Consider the following 22,423-nt stretch of genomic DNA (forward strand, 5'->3'; position numbering starts at 1 on the left):
AATTTTCTGCAGCCAAAGGCTGTTCCTGGGCGAGTTTTTCTCCAACCAGAAGGTAACCTGGACATTGGGGGCAAAGTTGGAGCTATTAAGGAACTCTTATTGCTTATCTGACTGTGTTGCCTTTGTGCCACGCCCCGGGCCATCACAGGAGGGGCCATTCATCGTCCACTCCGAAGTTGACCATGAGTTATTAATTGTGCCTTCCCTTTGGCAGCTCTGTGCATGCACAGACTGGGAATCAATTCCAGAAGCTTCCCTGCCTCACTGCTGTCTGAGCCTGAAGGCAGCTGATGACTGCCAGCCTGCCTTGGCCCCACCTCTGCTCCTGATGAAGAGCCCTCATCCAAGTCTTCCTCAGCCTCCAGGACTGGCCCAGGTTCCTCCCTAGCCTCTTCGCTACTGTCCAACTCTGCTGCTGGCTCTGCCAGCCACCGCCAGGCCACAACACTTAGAAAGGTGAAGTTAGCTCTAAATTATTCCCGTGCATAGGGATAGTTAAAAGAACAAGATTTTCCCACCCAACCCCTAGGTCTCTCAGGTCACATGGGCCAATCAGTCCAGCCGTAGGTTCCTGCCAGGCTTTGACAGGTGTTCGTTGACATGACCTTGGTTCACACGCCCGGCTGGTGGATATTATGACTAGACATCTGAAGCACCACGTTCCTAGGTTCCTTACCTCCTCCCCCTTGAATGACAACCAAGAAACGAAGTAGAAATAAGCATGGCTTCAGTGGAAGTTGTTTTTTGCAGGTTGACAAATGGCAGATGTGTTTTTTTTTCCTCTCCTTCTGCTGTTCCTTTCTGCTGTCCACTGCCTTCCTTGTTGGCTTTTTTTTTAAATAAAAGTTTTATTTAAGTTTTCACAAAACATACAAATACAAATAAAATATCTTTTTTGGAGAACAGCATGGCCCTGGGTTATCACTTCTCCATACAGACATAAACTCAGTACATATTTATCTTATACATTCTAATCCATATCTTATAACTATTTTCACAATTTTTTCAATAGCTTTTCTCTTTTTTTTAACTTCCTATAGCCTTATTTTAAATTATCTCATTCCTTTCTTAATTCACTTACATATCTTTTTCTAATTTTTAAAATCTTTCTAATCAATGTTTTTATACTTTTGTCTGTCCTGTTTACAATTTCATATTATCTTTTCTCATAAAACAAATTTTCCCCTGTAATTACTAGACTGGAGTGTAACACCTTTGTATCTTTTTTCAAATCTTGTTTAAAAATTAAAGTTACATCTTTACAGTTATAACATTCATTTTCTAACCTCTATTTTATAACACATACCTATTTTCAATCGAATTCTGCTTGGTACATTCCCTTAAAAATACGCACTAAATTCTTAAAAGAAAAAAGTATATATATAGCCATCATCTTCTGTATTGTGTTCGTCTGTGAGTCAGACTTTCACAGCCGTTTCACACAAACGGCTGTGAAAGTCTGACTCATAGATGAACACAATACAGAAGCCTGATGATGGCAGATGAGATTCTGCCGAAACGTTGCTACAACTTTAAAAGCACAACTACAATGATGTGGGCAAATACCCGAACAAAGATGAATACCATACATGTGAGTACCCACGAAAACTTAAGAATATATATATATATATATATATATATATATATATATATATATATATATATATATATATATATGTTTTCTGAGGTTCTCACTTCAACAGCAGAATAATCAGAGAAGCCATAGAGATAGAAAACGCCACACAGCATGAACAAACGAGATGACACCTCCCGCCTTCCAGCCATTTGGAAACCCGCCCTCATGAACAGACAGTACCTAACATGAAAAGGACACCGGACCCACACCCATGAGAGCCACACAAGATGCCACCACCACACTTCCATGTAGAAAACAGACTCCCACCCATTCAGAAAATGAGAAACGACCATGGACCAGAAGCTGCACTGCAGCTGCATCACTACCCACTTCAAACCCCTCTGAGCCATACATGAAGCAAACCGACACCCACTATGAAGATGCAGCAGGACCACGAACTAGAAGCCAAACAGCAAAATCACAACTCTCCAGCTCAAATCCCCCAGCAACTAAGACTAACCTGAGCACAACCAAGCCCCACCTGAACAGAACACGCCTCCAACCAATCAGAACACGGCTAACCCCCAACCAATCAGAACACAGCCAAACCCCTACCAATGAGAACACACCCCCACCCAATCAGAACACAGCCAAGCCCCACCCAATCAAGTCCCACCCCCATTGGCAGTTAAAAGGAGGAAGCAGCTGCAATCTCCATTACTCTGAGAAGCACAGAGCTGTAGACAAAAGCCTGAAGATGATGAATGAGACTTCATCGAAACGTTGCCTATATACTTGAATCTTACGCGGAGAAAACCCGAACAACCAAAGATCCATATATATATATATATATATATATATATATATTTTTCTGAGGTTCTCAGGGTATTTGTATGTGGATCTTTGGTTGTTCGGGTTTTCTCCCGCGTAAGATTCAAGTATCTAGGCAACGCGTTTGATGAAGTCTCATTCATCATCTTCAGGCTTCTGTCTCCGGCTCTGTGCTTCTCAGAGTAATGTGAGATTGCAGCTGCTTCCTCCTTTAACTGCCAGTGGGGTGGGACTTGATTGGGTGGGGGCTTGGCTGTGTTCTGATTGGGTGGGGTGTGTTCTCATTGGTAGGGGTTTGGCTGTGTTCTGATTGGTTGGGGGTTAGCCGTGTTCTGATTGGTTGGAGGCGTGTTCTGTTCAGGTGGGGGCTTGGTTGTGCTCAGGTTAGTCTTAGTTGCTGGGGGATTTGAGCTGGTGAGTTGTGATCTTGCTGTTTGGCTTCGAGTTCGTGGTCCTTCTGCATCTTCATAGTGGGTGTCGGTTTGCTTCATGTATGGCTCGGAGGGGTTTGAAGTGGGTAGTGATGCAGCTGCCGTGCAGCTTCTGGTCCATGGTCGTGTCTCATCTTCTGAGTGGGTGGGAGTCTGTTTTCTACATGGAAGTGTGGTGGTGGCATCTTGTGTGGCTCTCATGGGTGTGGGTCTGGTGTCCTTCTTCATGTTAGGTACTGCCTGTTCATGAGGGCGGGTTTCCAAATGGCTGGAAGGCGGAGGTGTCATCTCGTTTGTTCATGCTGTGTGGGCGTTTTCTATCTCTATGGCTTCTCTGATTATTCTGCTGTTGAAGTGTTCGGTTTTGGCGATAGTTCTGGTATTTTTAAAATCAATTTCATGTCCTGTGGCTTTGAGGTGTTGGACCAGGGAAGAGGTCGTTTCTTCTTCTTTTTTTGATTGAGTTCTTATGTTCTTCAATGCGTGCACTTATTCTTCTGTTAGTTTGTCCAATGTATGTGGTAGGGCAGGCAGTGCAGGGGATTTCATATGCTCCTTGGTTTTCTAATTCGATTTTGTCTTTGGGGTTTCTTAGGATGGTGGATATTTTTCTGTTTGTGCAGAATGCTGTTTTGATGTTGTGTTTTTGGAGGATCTTGCTAATTTTGTCTGTAGTGCCTTTTATATATGGGAGGAGGGCTTTGCCGTTTTCTTGTTCTCTGTCTTGGATTTTGGTTGGGGTTTCTTTTTGGATTAGGTGGGTAATCTTCTTTCTTTGGAATCCATTGGCTGCAAGTACGTTGGTGAGAGTGTGTAGTTCGGTTTTTTGGTGTTGTTCATCGGCTAAGCATTTTGTTCTGGAGATGAGTGTCTTGGCTACGGAATTGATCTGTGCTGGGTGGTGGTGTGAGAGTGCATGTAGATAGCGGTTAGTATGTGTTTTCTTCTGGTAGATGGTGTGTCCTAGGGAGCCATTGGATCTTTTGTATACCAAGACATCTAGGAAGGGAAGTTGGTTGTTGGCTTCTGTTTCCATGGTGAATTGTATTTTGGGGTGTAGGCTGTTGAGGTGTGTGAGGAAGTTGTTCAGTTTTTCTTTCCCATGTGGCCAGATTATGAAGGTGTCATCTACGTATCTGAGCCAGAGTTTGGGTTTGTGGTCGTATTTTTCTAGAGCTTGTGTTTCAAAGTGTTCCATGTAGAGGTTTGCGATGACAGGTGAGAGGGGTGATCCCATGGGTGCTCCTTCTATTTGTTTGTATTTTTGTCCATTGTAGGTGAAGTATGTATTGGATAGGCAGTGGTTGGTTAGATCTAGGATGTGCTTGGGGGGTTGTATTTGTTTTGGATGGCTGTCAAGGCTTCTTTTATTGGCACTTGGGTGAAGAGGGATATGACATCGAAGCTTACTAGTAGGTCGCTAGGTTGTAAGTTTTGTTTCTTTATGATCTCGATGAATTGGAATGAGTTTCTTACGTGTGAGTTGATGGATTCTGCATAAGGTTGTAGTTGTTTGGCGAGAAATTTGGCTAGGTTTTGTAGAGGTGAGCCTATGGAGCTGACTATTGGTCTGAGTGGGGTTCCTTCTTTGTGTATTTTGGGGAGACCATAAAGCTTGGGGCATCTGGATGATTTTTCTCTGGGTATGATTCGTTGCTGGATTTCTTCACTGATGGGGAGGCTTTTATTTTGGATTTGGTAGTTTTTCTAGGTAGGTGGTGGGGTCTGTCTTTAGGGGTTTGTATGCGGGGTCTTGGAGTAGGTTGGTTAACTTGGTTTGGTAGTCAGATGTGTTCATAACCACTGTCGCATTGCCCTTGTCTGCTGGTAGAATTATTATGCTGGTGTCTTCTTTCAGGTTAAGTAGTGCAGTTTGTTCTTCTTTGGATAAGTTGCTTTTGGGTGGTTTGCTAGTGCAGAGGATGTTGGTGATTTCAAGTCTGATTTTGTTAGCATCATCAGGGTTGGTTTTGGTCAGACTGGTTTCAACTCCGCATATGATGGTTTCTGTGGGGATGTGTTTGGGAGCGACAGCAAAGTTGAATCCTTTTGAAAGGACCTTGGTTTCAGCTTCAGTGAGTATCTTGTCTGAGATGTTGTGCACTGTTTGTTTCATGTGTGGCTGTGGGGGGGGGAGGAGTTGGTTTCTGGCGTTGTTGTAGTTTCCTGAGTTTGTTGGTGTGTGTGTCTGTCTTGAGGGTGGTCTGTGTTTCGGCTCTCCAGACAGCGAGTTGTTTGGATTTGTCCCAAAGTAGAGGGTGAATCTTGTTGCTGAGTCTGAGGTGGAGTGTGAGGAGATCTTTGTTGATTTGGTCTAGGAGAAACCTTTTTGTGTGAAGTTCATTTCTAATTAGGGCCAGTTCTGTTCTTTTTAGGATGCGTTTGGTGGCTGCTGTGTTGGTGTGGAATTTCAATTGGAAGCTTGTGGGAATTAAATTTTGATCTCGGCAGTTGCATAAGAATGCAAGGTCACATAAAATGGAGGCTCTTTGGACTTCAAGTTTTTCATAAGTCCTGGTCAGATGGTGGGTTTCCTCCCGTAGAGGTGCAGTATTTGTTTTCTGAGGTTCTGGGTATTTGTATGTGGATCTTTGGTTGTTGGGTTTTCTCCCGCGTAAGATTCGAAGTATCTAGGCAACGTTTCGATGAAGTCTCATTCATCATCTTCAGGCTTCTGTCTCCGGCTCTGTGCTTCTCAGAGTAATGTGAGATTGCAGCTGCTTCCTCCTTTTAACTGCCAGTGGGGTGGGACTTGATTGGGTGGGGGCTTGGCTGTGTTCTGATTGGGTGGGGTGTGTTCTCATTGGTAGGGGTTTTGGCTGTGTTCTGATTGGTTGGGGGTTAGCTGTGTTCTGATTGGTTGGAGGCGTGTTCTGTTCAGGTGGGGGCTTGGTTGTGCTCAGGTTAGTCTTAGTTATATATATATATATTTGTTTTCTGAGGTTCTCTGGTATTTGTATGTGGATCTTTGGTTGTTCGGGTTTTCTCCCACGTAAGATTCGAAGTATCTAGGCAACGTTTTGATGAAGTCTCATTCATCATCTTCAGGCTTCTGTCTTGGCTCTTGCTTCACTCTGAGAAGCAAGAGCCGAAGACAGAAGCCTGAAGATGATGAATGAGACTTCATCAAAACGCTGCCTAGATACTCAAATCTTCGCGAGAGAAAACCCAACAACAAAGATCTATATATATATATATATATATATATATATATATATATATATATATATATGTGTGTGTGTGTGTGTGTGTGTGTGTGTGTGTGTGTGTGTGTGTATGACTATAATAAATGGAATAGTTATTCTATTCAAGTACCGTTCTGCCATTAATATTAATAACAATCTTTTACATTTCTATTTCTTTTAACAAACATTACCTACCTATCAGTTGTCTTTCACTTTAATCATATTTCATATTTTACTTATTACTGTCTTTAAGTAAAAAACCAAATAGTTATTAACAATAAAGTCAATAAAGTTATTATTCTTATTCAAATTCATCTTGTCAACTGATAAAAATCTTCCATGTTTCTTTTCAGTTTTTTTAAAAACTTTCTTTTAAAATCATTGAGAGAGCCTTATTCTATTTACAAACAAGCCTTCCTTGTTGGCTTTTGATCAGGGGTGGGATTCTACCAGTTCAGACCGATTCTATAGAACCGGTTGTTATGATCCTGTGCAGTTTGGAGAACCGAAAAATTGTGCCCCTGGCTGGCCCTGCCCCACCCAGTCAGTCCTTCTTGCGCATACGTAACGTTACGTGCATGCCTGACATTGCTGACTGCATTCTTCCCCATCCAGTCACTCCTTACGGTATTTCTTTCCCCCTCTCCCGATGATCAGCTGTTCCAATGATCAGCTGTTCTGGGGTTCCCCTTAGTTACTTAATGCTTCACCCAGGAAGCTTCCCTGAAGCCCAGAAGGCCCAAAAAATGGGGATGGGTGTGCTGCAAAAAAAAAAGCCACGCCCACCAGTCACATGGCCATGCCCCCCTAGCCACGCCCACAGAACCGATTGTTACAAAATTTGAATCCCACCCCTGCTTTTGAGGTGGCGAATTTGTGTCCCGTGTAGAAGTTCTCAATGTGCATTCAAAGCAACAGAGTGATAATACTCATAATAACTATACCAATAAGAGGGAGTAGTAGAGAAGATGTGGAGGATAATAATACTGCAGCCATACAGCATGGGTAGATATACTTGGACATGACAGTTCTGTGAGAATTAGATGCTCAGAAGTGTGATGATGGCAGGAGGGGGGTGGAAACTGTCTTTGGGTCCTGTTGTTTTGGCATGCAATGCCCTGTAGCGCCATCCGAGGTGAGGAGTTGAAACAGTTTATGTCCAGGATGTGAGGGGTCTGTAGGTATCTTCTCAGCCCTCCTTCTGAGCCACGCAACACACAGGTTCCTTCCACTTTAATATAGTTATTTGGTTGTGCGATTGACACAAATGGCTTTTGTTGACATCAGAGGAAGATGTTATTATCTCTCTGTTTTGAAAGCTCGGCAGAATCCGGGAGACCAAACGGAAGCTAAGGGAGGAACACGTCCAATAAAAGGGCAACAACCTATATATTATATGAGCAGAACTGCCAGAAGGTAAAATTGCTTCATCCATCACAATTCCTTAGCTAGCCAAAGGTTGAGTAAATAGAGATGGTCAGGGGAATCAGCCAATGCCTTTCAGCTTTTACTTTTTGTGTGAAACAATCACGAAATACAGCTGCAGAGATATATAGAGTCGAAGGATAACTGTGGGTATGGATTCACTTTCTCAAACATGGCCACTTAAAAACATGTTGACTTTTAACTCCCAGAATGGAATGGAATGGAATAGAATAGAATAGAATAGAATAGAATAGAATAGAATAGAATAGAATAGAATAGAATAGAATAGAATAGAACACTTTATTGGGCAAGTGTGATTGGACACACAAGGAATTTGTCTTCGGTGCATGCGCTCTCAGCATACATAAAAAATACATTCATCAAGAATCACAAAATACAACACTTAGTGATAGTCACAGGATACTAAATAAGCAATCAAATCATACTAGAAAACTAATTAAAACAATATAGATCATAAAGATATAAGCAACAAGGTTATAGTCATAAGTAAAAGGAGATAGGTAATAGGAAGGATGAGAATAATAATAATAATAATAATAATAATAATAATAATAATAATAATAATACAGACATAGTAAATAATTTAACTGTGTTGAGGGAATGAGTTGTTCAGCAGAGGGATGGCATGTGGGAAAAAACTGTCCTTGTGTCTAGTTGGTGTGCAGTGCCCTATAGCCTCGTTTTGAGGGAAGGAGTTGAAACCATTTATGTCCAGGATGTGAGGGCTCTCTAGATATTTTCACAGCCCTCGTTTTGACTCGTGCAGTATACAGGTCCTCGATGGAAGGCAGGTTATTTTTATGATTTGTGTTGGTTTTTGCACCATGCTGCAAAATCGGCAATGCTTGGCATTTTTAGGAAGGGCTGCCAAGGGGAAAAAAAATGGCCCATCCCATCTCCAACCCTTCATCCTCTAAAGGTGTAGGACTGGCATCTAATTAATATCTTGCACCCAGAGTTGCAGCCTGGTCATTACTTTGCCTGCTGCTTGATGAATTGATGTCCTCATTTGATTAAGAAATAATTAAATGGAACCATTTAATCACTGAAAACCTCTATTGAATGTTGCTTGCCTAAGTGGACCTGCCTGGATCAATGAGATGACCATAGATTTATAGCCATAGATTATAGCCAGGAGCAGAGGTGGCCTTCAAAAATTTTAGCAAAGGGTTCTCTGCCTGGTTGTTGGGTGAGTGTGGCCTCCTGCATCATGGCGGGGGGAGGGGGGATGTTTTTGTTTTCCCCGGACTCCAGAGGTTTTCTTCGAGCCTTTGGGAGGGCAAAAACGGGCTCCCCAGTCTCCCTGGAAGCCAGAATCGCCCAGGAGTCCTGTTTTTCGCCCTCTCTGAGCCTCCGCAAACACCCTGCACTTACCTGCATCCAAAATGGCCCACGTGGTGACTCCTGGGAGGAGAGAGGTGAGGTGGGTGGGACCAGCCAGGAGTGGGATTTGGGGGTTCTCCAAACTGCACAGAACCTTAGCTGGAGGCTCTCCTAAACCCCTGCGAACCCCCAGCAGCCCACCCCTGGCCATGAGCCTCCTTGGTTCGACCTCCCCTCTGTTAGGGCAGGGTTGTCAAACTCAAGACCAATGGGTGTCAGGGCTCTGGTATTCACCCCTATTTAATTCATGAGTCTCTAGCCAGATTTTCAGAGCTTAAAGAAGATTTATTAGGAGTGAACATGCCAGTGCTACAACGCCATTCATTTCACCCTTGACCCTAGTCTTCCCTCCACCACCACCACCACCCCCTGGGTGTATCATAATTCATATTCTCCAATGGGACACATTCATAGCCAAGAGTCATCAATCATGCTCCCCAGTTAGAATTTTGCATGCCAGAAACTTCAGTCTCCTAGAAATTATCTATGAAAACATTTAAGGTATGCACTACTTTCCCACACACACCCCTTTCTGCTGGCAACTCTTAAAAGACTAGAGAAATATTTTATGAATTGACATTGGGCTGGATCCAGCCCATGGGCTTGGAGTGGAAATAGCAAAGGACTAGCCCTTGGTGCCTCTGCCAGTGAAAATGGGCCGTGCAGGGGCCACCCCTGCCCCATTTTGGCCAGCAGGGTCCTGCAGGAGGACAATGGATGGAAGTGGACAATGGTGGAGATGTGATACAGTTTTCCAGTTCGGCTCCACTCACGTGTGTTGTGTTTTTTGGGGATGGTGCCTCAGTGATCAATTTTGATTGGAGAGGCTGTCGGCACAAAGAGAAACTAAATTCTGCTCAGCAGGGAACAAAGTGTCTCGAAGCGCTATCTTTGATCTGCTAAAGGTCGTTCTTTTTAAACAGCTTATAAAACTAGTGTTATTGAATGTTTTCTTCTTCCACTGATTTCCCTCGTTGAAAATGCCCAAGCCACCCACCAATCCTTGTGCCTGGGGCAGTGCAGTCTATCAGCTATCCCTGTTTATATACTGTATATATATATAAACATTCTGTTACTGAAGTTTTCCGGGCACCATGGAAAACTTTTGAGCATTTTTCTTTGCAAGTTTTCGTACCTTTTACTCTCTTTATGACTTATAATGATAACCCAGAGATATGGCTGTTGAATATTGTAATTCGTTTGTGATGCTTGCTTTGTTTGCAATGAACTTTGTTTGGAGCAAAGGAAAAAAACAAATCCCCTACTTTGGAGGATTTAAAAACTTTTGGAGAAGTATAAAGCTGTACTTCTCCTTCCTATTTCATTCTTCGGTTGCTTTTATTTTTAAATTAAAAAGACACGCATATTCTATCCATTCCTCGTAGGGAAAACAGTCCACCCCCTGCCCTTTTCTGCCCCAGGATATTAACAGGTGGAAGGTGGAGAAAATGTGTTTTTTCTTGTTCAATTTACCCCGTGCCTTTGAGTAGCTGTTTCCAACCCCCAGAGGTTATTATTTCCTCGTACTAATCTTCTCTGGATTTTGCATTTCCAATTGCTTCTGTCCTAGCTGACTCCTTTAACACGCACAAATTCTATTAGTTAAACCTGCTGGCCTTGGTGAATTTGTAAGTATTAGAAATGATTTCCAAGGTTTAGGGGGCTTAAGCAAAATCTCCAGTGGTCTGTCCTGATGGGCTCATTTAGTTTTCGTTACTTGCAACAGTAATGAAAAATAAAGGCATTGCTTAGACTCAAGTCTAAGCTAGGGCTAGAATTCACTGTCTCCTAGTGATTGGGCCAAAGTCACTCAGTTGGCTTCCTTGCCTAAGATGGAACTAGATCTCCCAGTCTCCTGATGATTGGCCCAAAGTCACCGAGCTAGCTTTCATGGGTAAGGCAGGACTAGAATTCACCACCTCCTGGTGATTGACCCAACTGGCCTTTATGCATAAAGCAGGTAGCTGTTTTTCCTGTCTCCTAAACCCATTCCTACACACCACTTCGGATGTATTCGCAGCCTAGATCTTGCATCCCAGTTCTGGCAGCACCTACGTGTGTATTTAATCAGCCTCCTGTTTACCGTTAGAGCAGATGGTGTGTCATTATAATGCAATATAATGCCATCATGAGCCTGAAAGACACAAGGCTTTACCTTCCACAGTCCTTTCAGTTAACAGATTGAATCCTAGTTGGGAGAAAATGTCATTTCTTTGTCATGCAAATCCACAGAAATATGATAGGAATCTAGTTATTTAAGAATGTTCCTTCAGCGCATGCATCTATCCCAGGGCTGAGTATAATTCGATACAGTATGAGCCTCTCTCTTTATTATTATTTATAGGGAAGGGCTCTGGACCATAATTTCTCTAATGGAGGGGAGGAAGAAAGAAAGGACTGTCTCTGTTATTTTATATATACTTCCTTGCCAACGTTCAACATTTAGGAAAGGAAGTGAAATTGTTGCATGGCTATTTTGCACTTTTGTGTTGGCGCGACAAGCTTTTCCTTCTCTTTCAAGTGGCAATTACACTTGTCACACCTTCTTCAAAAAAAAAAAATAATAATAACACCACAGCAACCAGCAGGGTCTTGAAACCTTGTTATGTCCTCTACCCACTCAAAAGCCTTAACAATGTTTCTTTGTGCTGGGAAAGTGTGAAGTTGAAGCCCCGAAAGAAAAAAAAATTGGCTGCTGTGAAGAATCACAGAAGGAGCTAGTTTGGGCAGAAAAAGGGCACTTTTGAAGTCTGTGAAGGGTGATTTGTCACTGCTGGAGCTGGAAAGATTTGGTTGACGGTGGAAATAAATAACTAATGTTTGAACATCTGGCTAGCTGTGCAAGGAACCCAAATAAACAATAAAATGGGAAATGCATAAACTTTTAAAAACTTGAATAAGTCAGGGGATTGAATTATTAGCTTCAAGGTCAAAGTTTTTTTTCTTCCAGGGAGAACTATAGTCAAAAAGGAATAGTCCTGTACTTATGACCAGAATGGAGCCTATCCATTCTGGTCATAACTCATGATGGTTGTAAAATGGATCACCCCTGGGACTGACCCAATTTGGAAAGCTTTTTGCAGCAGTCATTAAGTGAATAGCATGGTTATTAAGCGAACCAATGGTTTGCTACAGGCTGAGTTTGCCCAAACCAGGAAGTAAATGCTAGTTTTTGGCAAAAATGTCATACAATACAGTTACGTGAACATGAGATGTGTAATAAATGCTATATGTGTGGGTTGCGGTAGTTGCCAAGGGACCAATATACAGGGTGATGGTGATATAAGGAGATGACCAGGCTGAGCTGGAGGGAGGGGTCAAACATATCCTCAGCTTGGAATTGCTCAGCTCCCATAAGAGACCTAGGTCAACCCCCCCCCCCTCCTGAATTTCATTGACTCCTATCTAGCACCAAATTGCCTTGACCATTAATAGATCAGATTCTGGTGTATAGGTAGTATGTAATAAACTTTTAGTGCTTTGAACTCAACTCCTGTTCCTAGTTATTGGTCCCTTTCAGGTGGTGGCTGTTGGAACTTCAGAACCAGGCTGCAAGTACTGCCAGGAAAGTCCACTACAACTTTGAATGGTTGCTAAGCAACTAGACATAAGTCAAAGACAACCATGTAAACACATAGGGTGATAGAGTTAACCAAGATTCAGTACACAAACTGTCAGGTGCAAAGGATCAGGACTATCCATCAAGGTCGTAGACTTAATAGCACGTAGCAAGTAGATTTATACACTGCTTCACAGTGCTTTACAAGCCTCTCTAAGCGGTTTACAGAGTCAGCCTATGGCCCCCAACCATCTAGGCCCTCATTTTAATGACCTCAGAAGGATGGAAGGCAGAGTCAACTTTGAACTGGTGAATATTGAACTGCCGAACTGCTGGCAGTCAGCAGAAGTAGCCTGTAATACTGCATTCTAACCACTGCACCACCATGGCTCTTATGTAGCAGCATAGAAGATTTGTTCAGGTCTATACACAAGAATATAGTCAACTAAACTTCAATACTAAATTGTCACCAGATAAGGGTCAACAGATTCAAGGATGGATTGGAGTTGGATCATTTGTGTCCATCAATTTCTGGAAGAAGAAAAAGTGATCTCAAGAAAGAAGGAGGAATTTTGAGAAATATGACAGAATTTAAATTTTTCTGTATGGAAAGGTTTAATTTAGTTTAATCATTGCAGTGTTAATAGCTTCCAGTTCCTATTGTATAAATACCATTGCACTTGGCTATTATTTTCATTCTAAACATAATAAAAGAATGAAAAATAGAAAATAAGACAGCATTTGAAATGTTTATACAAAACCCAGATCACCTACTAGGAAATACATACAAATTGTTACTGAAGGAGAACAATGAAGTGAAATAAATTTAAAATGTCATGATAAAGTGGATGTAAAACAAAAATAATTATAGTGCAGTAGTGGAAAAGAATTATAGAAAAATCATTAAAATGCAGTATATTTTAATGATTTTTCTATAGTTTTTTTTTATCCATTGCTATACTGTAATTATTTTGGTTTTACATCCACTTTATCATGGCATTTTTAATTAATTCCACTTCATTGTTCTCCTTCAATAACAATTTGTATGAATGTCATAGTAGGTAATTTGGGTTTTGTATTAGCATTTCAAAATATTTTATAGCAATTGTCTCTGAATTATAACTTGCAGTATTTTTTTCCAAATGGGATATGCCTCTGTCAATAATTACTAGAATAGACCAATAAATGCTGGAAAAGTTATCTTTCTATGAAAGAAAAACTATTTGATTGGAAGACCAAAACTGAAGACAATACAACAGTGGTAAAATTGATAATAAATATCCATAAGAAAAGCCTAATCAAATTGAAGCAAGAATGGATCATGTGTACATAACACATTGTACAGCACGTTCAGTAAACATATTTGGAACATAGCTGTTTGGCAATATACTATGACACTAAGAAAAAAGTAATAAATGAAAGGATTCAAACAGATATTAGTAATATTTAATGTTTAATACAAATCGCATATATCTAGGCTGTGGTCAGTAGTTGGGGAAATAAAGGGAAGGGAGAGGGGATCATAATATAAAACTTTCTCATAATTTATTCATGTTGCACAGTAGATTCTTTTACTGTTCTTCATCTATGATTATCCATTGTAGATTTTTTCCTTTGACTTTCATTTTTTTTAAGTAATAAAAATGTTTTTGTGTGTGTTTAAAAAAGAGCAAAATAAAATTGTAGTCTGGGATAAATAACCCCCTGACTTCCAGAAGAAAAGGGCCAGACAAGGTGGGTGAAATGTGATGCAACCATAGCAATAGGATAGTCCTTGTAGGTGCACACAGAGCCAGACAATAGCAACAGCACTTACACTTAAATATACTTTATAGCGTTTTACAGCCCTCTCTAAGTGGTTTTACAGAGTCAGACTCTTGCCCCCAACAATTTAGGGTCCTCATTTTATCCACCTCGGAAGGATGGAAGAGGCTGAGTCAACCTGGAACCTGGTGAGATTTGAACTGGCTAATTGAAGGCAGCCGGCAGGCAGCAGAGGTAGCCTGCAGTACTGCACTCTAACCACTGCACTACCGTGGCTCTTACAAGGTAGGCCAACCAGCCGCCAGAGCCTCTGAGCCAATATTGATTCATGGGCTTTTGACAAGAAGCAGTGTTGTTGTTAAGAGATGGCAGTCCTGCCTCTGGAAACTTCGTTGGTGTTCAAAGATACAGAGTTAGTTGTGCAAATGGACATGCTGCAGATCTGCCAGCAGGAAATGCCGCATTTCCTGGCTATATTGCTAACGGGCTAAACATCTTGCTCTTGTGTGTTTCGAATTGGATGCTTTTAATTATTTGACTGGTTTTACTGCTTTTGCAATTTAAAAAAAATTTTTTTTTTACTTTTTACTATATTTGAAATGAATAAATAATAAATGTTAAGACTGGTTCTAGCATTGGGCAGAATCCAGATGTTGCTTCCAGGAGCTGGCCTTGGGCACTGGGAACTTTCCGGAGGAACTAGAAAATGGATGTCTATGGAGATTCTCAGCCATCCAGGTCATGGTTGTCCCAAAGGTGCTTTTTTTTCAAGAGGCAACTGGACTTTCTGGTTTTTTTTTCTTTGAAGACGTTTTGCTTCTCATCCAAGAAGCTTCTTCAGCTCTCTTTTGCTTCTTGAATGAGAAACAAAACGTCTTCAAAGAAAAAAACAGAAAGTACAGTTGCCTCTTGGAAAAAAAAAGGCACCTTTTTTTAAAGTTAGAAAATGGATGCCCAGCAGTGAAACTGGCGCTAAAAGTTACAAAATGGATGCCCAGCAGTGAAACTAGCGCTAAAAGTTACAAAATGGATGCCTGGCAGTGAAACTGGCGCTGTCCACTTTCCAGTGCTGAAATGAAAGGTGGGACATTTTCTGAGCTCAGAAACTAACCAGGGTCAGGCCTTTTGATCTATTCATTCATCTATAGAACCGGAGCAGCTCTTTGAAATCACAATGCAAACAACCTCAACCTGCGTGAGAGGAACCCAACTTATCTCAATATTATTTTAATGTTGTCTTAATATTCTATTGTATTCCGAATCCTATTCCATTCTGAATCCTATTCTGAATCCTATTCTGAATCCTATTCTATTCTGAATCCTATTCTGAATCCTATTCTATTCTGAATCCTATTCTATTCTGAATCCTGTTCTATTCTATTCTGAATCCTATTCTATTCTGAATCCTATTCTATTTTATTCTATTCTGAATCCTATGCTGAATCCTAATCTGAATACTATTGTATTCTATTCTCTATTCTAATTCTAATTCTATTTTCAAGTCAACCAAATGGATTTCAACGAAGCCCAGTGACACGTCTTTGCGTGAAAAGCCACCCTAATCTCAGGAGGAATGCTATTTCGGGTGACTGCCTTCATATTCCAAAGTCTTTTCTATTTCGTTTTATTTTATTTATTTTTATTTTTGCCACTTTGCTTTTCTGCGCGTGTTTAAAACGCTCCCATGAAACGGCCGGGCAGCGCAGATCCAACTCCAGCCAGCCCCGCCTCCTTCCTCGCCTCCCGTTCGCTTCCCCGCCGGCTCCGCCTTCCGACGCCGCGGCTCCGCCTTCCGCTCCGCTTGAGCCCCGCCGCTCACCGTCGCCCCGTTGTCATGGCTACGTAAGCGGCGCGGCCTACTCCGCCGCGAAGCCTGGAAGAAGTTTACCCGACCGACGGAGGCGGCCGACGGATTTGCAGCACGTCGTTATGTCTTTCCGCGATCTTCGGAGTGAGTCGGACGGGGCGAGGGGGTGGGACGGTCCGACGCAGTCTCCCAAGCGAGCCTCCTCTAATTTATCCCATTATCCAATCACCCGACCGGGGCGCCGTGATCCCCGCACCCCATTACCAAAGAGCTCAGGGCAGCGTATGTGACACCCCCATAGCCCGCTTTGATCCATACAACAACCCTGGCAGGTACTAGGAGTCCCAGGAGAGCTAGCATTAGCTGGCCTGCAAGAATCATCCCGACCACAGATGGCAGCAAAGAGGCGCCAGGCAAATCCCGGCTCACCGCTGCCATCTAGAGGCACTCAGAAGAACAAAAGCTGTTTTTACCAAGAAACTTAAAGGTGATGTGGAGTCCCATGGTTCCCAGCCAGGGTGGGTGGTGCTGGGTCAGAATTTTAACACACATGAAGTTTAGTTTAGTTTACTTTATGGTATTGCACCTCGCACAACAAAATTAAATACCATCTTCAGTATACACGATGTGAAAATAAACACAAACGCACATCCTTCGCATTCTAGACATTGAATTGAAAACCCCCTGATATTGCATTAATATAGCACTATACTGCTTAGTTTCTAAATTAAAATAATGCTAATACCGATATAACTGTGTTAAACTTGCATGCCACCCAACTCTCAACAATGAAGAAGATGAAAAGTGGGGCTCCTGATCTCTGCTTTCTGTTGCTTTATTGCTTTCTCCTATGTTTAATTGCCAGATGTCATTGGAAGCCTCTGAATTTAATAAAATGGTGATAAATGATGCGTAGGGCGCCTTTTGCTTCTGATACACTTTTGGCCTCCCTCTAAGGATCAATGTGATGAAAAGCTTCTGAGTCAGAAAACTGACTCCCCTGGATTTTAGTTTATGTCTGAAATTGTATCTATTTGAAGAAGTGAGTCAGTCTGTCTTCCTCTATTGGAGGCCAAAGGAGAGGAGACTTTCACTGGGGGCGGGGGGGTAGGTGTGTGTTGGGATGTAATGATCAGATCAATGCTGGTGCCATACGAAGCTAATATGTTGAAAGTTGGACGTATTTCACACAACATGTTTAACCAGGTCAGATGTAGAGTAGAACAGAGCAGAGTAGAATAGAGAATAAAATAGAGTAGAGCAGAGCAGAATAGAGAATGGTTAGAGTAGAGTAAGGTAGAGTAGAGTAGAGTAGAGTAGAGTAGAGTAGAGTAGTTCCAGTGTTGGAGCATTCACAACTTCTGGAGGCAACTTATTCCACTGGTTAGTTGTTCTAACTGCCAGGAAATTTCTTCTTAGTTCTAGTTTCCATCCGTTGCTTCTTCTCCTGCCTTCAGGTGGTTTGGAAAATAGGTTGATCCCCTCTTCTTTGTGGCAACCTTTGTAATATAGGAACACTGCTATAATGTCACCCCGATCCTTCTTTTGTGTGTGCATGTGTGTGTATGTTGAGTTGAAAAGGGGAAGAACCATAAGTTCTAGGAGGTTGTTATGCCATATTTTGACTAACATATATTTCAATTCCAGCAACCGTTGTTTATATGTTTTAGCGTCCAGTCCCCTAATCATCTTTGTTGTTCTTCTCTGCACTCTTTCTAGAGTCTCAATATCTTTTTTATATCGTGGCAACCCCCAAAAAACACAGACACTATAAATTAATTAAATAAAAATTAAACTGCAGAAAAAGTAGCGGATTGAGGTAAAATGGGGTCTCAATTAAAAGAAGGAAGTCGAATTCGTTTAGTTTTGTAGAGGTAGTCCTTGACCTACGACCACAATTGAGCCCAACATGTTGCTAAGTGAAATATTTGTTCAGTGAGTTTTGCCCCATTTTATGACTTTTCTTGCGGCAGTGGTTAAGTGAATCATTGCATTTGTTAAGTTAGTAATAGGGTTGTAAAATGAATCCGGATTCCCCATTGACTTTGCTAGTCAGAAGGATGTAAACAATGGATTACAATACCCCAGGCTTAATGGCTGCATGATTCACTTAACAACTGTGGTGATTTGCTTAACAACCATGGCAAAAACAGGTGCAAATCACTTAACAATAGCCTTACTTAGCAATGGAAATTCTGACTACATTAAGCTGAGGATTACCTGTATATGGAAATAGATACCTGCAGGGTATGGTCTCTCTAAGTACCCATAATAATTTATGACCCACATCTTAAGACAATGTAAAGAAAGGCTGACATAATTCTGCTTTTCAAAAATGGGCAAATACCGCCCACAGCCCATCGCAATGTCTTATTTTTCATACTCCTGGTACTAATGCTGAAGGTTATGACTAATTCTGAGTCACCTTTTCTGACAAGCACCAAACTCTGTTTTCATTATGGAATTCAGCTGCCAGCCTGCTGTTTTCTGCACTTCATTTTCATTTGTTGGCAGGCCTTGTTTCAAAGCATAGCGTGCAAAATGATTTCTGCTGTGAAGCCTCTGCCCCTGCCCTTATCTAGGGAAAAAACTCCTTTACAAGTTCATTGCCTTCAGCTCCGTCTTCCCAGAGTTCACACGCTACACTAATCCATAATGTGATTCGTTTCCTTTTTGCCTTTACTGCGTTGCTTGTTTCCACCTTTGGTGATTGGTAAACCGCAGTTAGTGAATAGATATTCTGGTTTGTCATTTTATTCAAAACACCAAGATCTGACATGATGTGTTAAAACCCAGCCACCAAATCAGGGTTTTTTGGATGGACAGGCAAGTGCAATTTTCCCATTACAGCATAGAAATGAGAGAAGAAAATTAAGATGTACCAACCATACTTGAATTTATTAAAGGTTTCATATTTATTTTTTGCCAAAGATTTTACGGAGATGATGAGGGCTCTGGGCTATCCCCGGCTTATCTCAATGGAGAATTTTCGGACTCCAAATTTCATGCTGGTTTCAGAAATACTCCTTTGGCTGGTGAAAAGGTTGGTACTCAGCTTTAATTTGAAAACAAATATGAGCAACTGCACTCACAGTCCTTGTGAAATGCTTGGAGCTTTCTAAAAGAGCTTAAAATTGAAGTTGAAGTATTCTGGAAGATTTCCAGTTTGAAAAAAAAAGGTTGCAACCAAAATACATTCAAAGCTTTTGAAAATATTGATGCTTGATCGTCGGTTTTAACCATCTGTTGTTGCTCTGTGGTAGTTCAAACATATTTCTGAGATTAAAACATCTTACCTTAGTTTGTTTTGCATTTGAAATTAAACATCAGAGGATTTTTCCTCTGATAGATTAAAAAGACTTTGATAAGATACATGGAGTTGGTAAAAAAAAAAGTGGACTTGATTTGTTGTGTATTTTGTAAACAAGACATTTGGTGATACACAACCTAAAATTCCTAGGTTATCTGCAGTTTCAACCTTCAAGGTTTTGGGACAGTGCAGAAGTCCTGCAAAAATTGCTACTTAAATTATAGTTTGCAACAGCACAGAAGAGGGAAACTATTAAATTCACATGGACAATTACATAAACTAAATTAAATTAAATTGAAATTCAGTTAAGTTTATTTTATAGACTGGCCCTGCCCAGTTCTCATCCCATGTTCTTTTTGTGTGTGACATCCATCACACCACGAACTCTGGTGGTGCAGTGGTTAGAATGCAGTATTGCAGGCTAACTCTGCCCACTGCCAGCAGTTCAATGCTGACCTGCTCAAGATTGACTCAGCCTTCCATCCTTCTGAGGTCGGTATAATGACCCAGATTGTAGGGGAGCAATAGGCTGACTGTAAACCGTTTAGAGAGAGCTGTAAAGTACTGTGAAACTGTATGTAAGTCTAAGTACTATTGCTATCACACCACTCAAAATCCAGATGTGGTCCTTAGCCCATAAAAAGTTGTATACTTCGGCCTTGAAGATTAGTCAAAATATTCTGCTATGATTCAGCTTGGGAATTGTTCCAGTAAGAACTCAAAAATATGTCAAAAGAATTAGCTTTCTTTTAGAGAGACTAAGTTTAAAATAGTCTTCAGGTGAATGTGTCCTCCTGCTCTCTGCGGTGATATGGTATTAAAGATTAGTATGAAAGTCTGTAAAATTGTCCCAAGTACAATAGGGATTCTATTGTCCCTAATAGGGATTCATGCCCTATTTTACAAACTTTTTTTGCCATAGTTTTTAGGTGAATCACATGGCCGTTAAGCAAATCCAGCTTCCTTCATTGACTTTGCTTGTTGGAAGCCAGCTGGGAAAGTCATGTGATACCCCCACCCCACCCCCCAAGCTGCTGCCATCTTAGATCTCTAATGATCTAAGTGCTAGAGCCCACTGTAACTACATAGCCAAAAAGGCATTAAGAGTTGCAAACCTAATCCTACGCAGTTTTTTCTCCGGTAGTATTGCACTACTAACTAGAGCATACAAAACATTTGCTAGATCAATTCTCGAATACAGCTCATCTGTCTGGAACCTGCACTGCATATCAGACATTAATACAGTCGAGAGAGTCCAGAGATATTTCACGAGAAGAGTCCTCCACTCCTCTACTCGCAACAGAACACCTTATGCCACCAGACTTGAAATTTGAGGCTTAGACAGCTTAGAACTACGCTGACTTCAGTCCGACCTAAGAGTAGTACATAAACTTTTCTATTGCAATGTCCTACACATCAATGACTACTTCCGCTTCAACCACAACAATACAAGAGCACACAATAGATACAAACTCAAGGTAAACTGCACCAAACTTGATTGCAGGAAATACGACTTCAGCAACAGAGTAGTCTGTTGTAATGACGAGGCAGTCGAGTTGTTTGATCATGAACAACTGAATCATGATGATCTTTATTGGAGTCTAGTCTTGCATTTATACACATTTTTAGTTATCCTCCATCACTGGTTAACTTTGGTTACTGCTTAACTTTCGTTACTGTTTAGCACAGTAATCCATACAATTAATTATCTCTAGTTAAAGTCTAACATATGTTTACTTCCTCTCTCTAATCCTCCTTTAGATTAGTGACTTTGTTTACCTGAGTTGTATTGGCTTGGAAACATTCTTTATCTGAGGTTTGCCATCTGAGATTGGAACATTCCTGCAATTACAATTCTACAGTGGTCAATGTCTGGAATACACTACCCGACTTTGCGGTTTCTTCCCCAAACCCCCAAAACTTTAACCTTAGACTGTCTACTGTTGACACTCGAGGATTACCTGAATTGTTTTCATTGTTTTATATTTTTAACTGTTGAGATGGGCAGATCAAATAAACAAAATATCACAATTTGTTCATAAAAAGAGAGCAATAGCAATAACACTTAGATTTATATACCGCTTCACAGTGCTTTACAGCCCTCTCTAAGTGGTTTACAGAGTCAACCTCTTGCCCCCAACAATCTGGGCCTCATTTTCCCTACCTTGGAAGGATGGAAGGCTGAGTCAACCTTGAGCCGTAGAGAATCGAACCCCTGGAGTGAGCGGTGAATTAGTACTTCAGTACCGCAGTACTGCATTCTAACTACTGCACCACCATGGCTCTTATATATAGCATACAAAGAAAATACAAAAGTAAATAGCAGGGAAGTTAGGGAAGGAAGAAGAGAAGAGAAAAGTGAGGGGAAACAAGGGGAAAACAGAAAAAAAAAAGGCATCGACTTCCCTTTGGTGCAGTAGAATAAGGCATTAACATCAAACCTCAATTTTTTACTTTTACATAATAGTATGAACTAGCCATTTCTATAACAACAAATCTTATCTAACCAGTAAAACCCCAAATACTTAATCCTGTGTCCATTTCCTTTTGCAGATACGAACCTCAGACGGATATCCCTTCCGATGTTGAAACGGAGCAGGACCGGGTTTTTTTCATTAAGACTGTTGCTCAGTTTATGGTGGGTTTAATTTATTTAATGTCCCTGAATCGCCCTGAAAGATCAAATGAGAAATAACAAATTCAGTACCAGAGCGTGCTCCAGTTAATTTTTGAATGAAAACACTTCCGATACAGAGAGAAAAGGGGAGGGAGGGAGAGAGAGAAAGAGAGAGAGAGAGTGGGGAGGGAGAGGTGGGAGTGGGGAGGGGGCGGGGGAGAGAGGGAGAAAAAGAGTTAGATCTGTGGTTTGAAAATTGGATCTCAATTCTCCGGCCGAGGCTGAAGCTGAAGATAAATCCTGAGACTAATAATGCTGAAGACTCTTTTAGTATAAGATGAGTTATATGGAAACAGATGCAACGGATGTGTTGAATTCCTGATGACTTGTCTGCCTGGGGTAGAGATTGCATTCATCATCTCTCAGATGATCTCTCAGGCTGGTAAAGAGTACTGGGCAGAAGGATGCACCATCCTCATTTAATTTGGAAAAAAAGGAGGCCACGTGGTAGGGG

The 22,423-nt window shown here is 41.3% G+C and overlaps 1 protein-coding gene across 3 annotated transcripts in view; it reads left to right on the forward strand.

Moving 5' to 3' along the window:
- The window catches only part of IFT38 (intraflagellar transport 38), a 76,955-nt gene that overhangs the window by 17,293 nt on the left and 37,239 nt on the right, over window positions 1–22,423 (forward strand). The window contains exons 1-3 of one of the 3 annotated variants that reach the window (XM_087912467.1): window positions 15,967–16,126; window positions 18,914–19,025; window positions 21,846–21,930. In XM_087912467.1, coding sequence (XP_087768593.1) covers window positions 16,105–16,126; window positions 18,914–19,025; window positions 21,846–21,930 — 219 coding nt within the window. In that variant the 5' untranslated portion in view covers window positions 15,967–16,104. Of the gene's footprint in view, window positions 1–15,966; window positions 16,127–18,913; window positions 19,026–21,845; window positions 21,931–22,423 lie in introns of those variants that run through there. The other 2 variants (XM_026704147.2, XM_087912468.1) reach the window with 2 other exon arrangements.

Source organism: Pseudonaja textilis, chromosome 14 (assembly GCF_049901715.1).
Source record: "Pseudonaja textilis isolate UNSWEBS1 chromosome 14, rPseTex1.2, whole genome shotgun sequence".
NCBI lineage: Eukaryota > Metazoa > Chordata > Lepidosauria > Squamata > Elapidae > Pseudonaja > Pseudonaja textilis.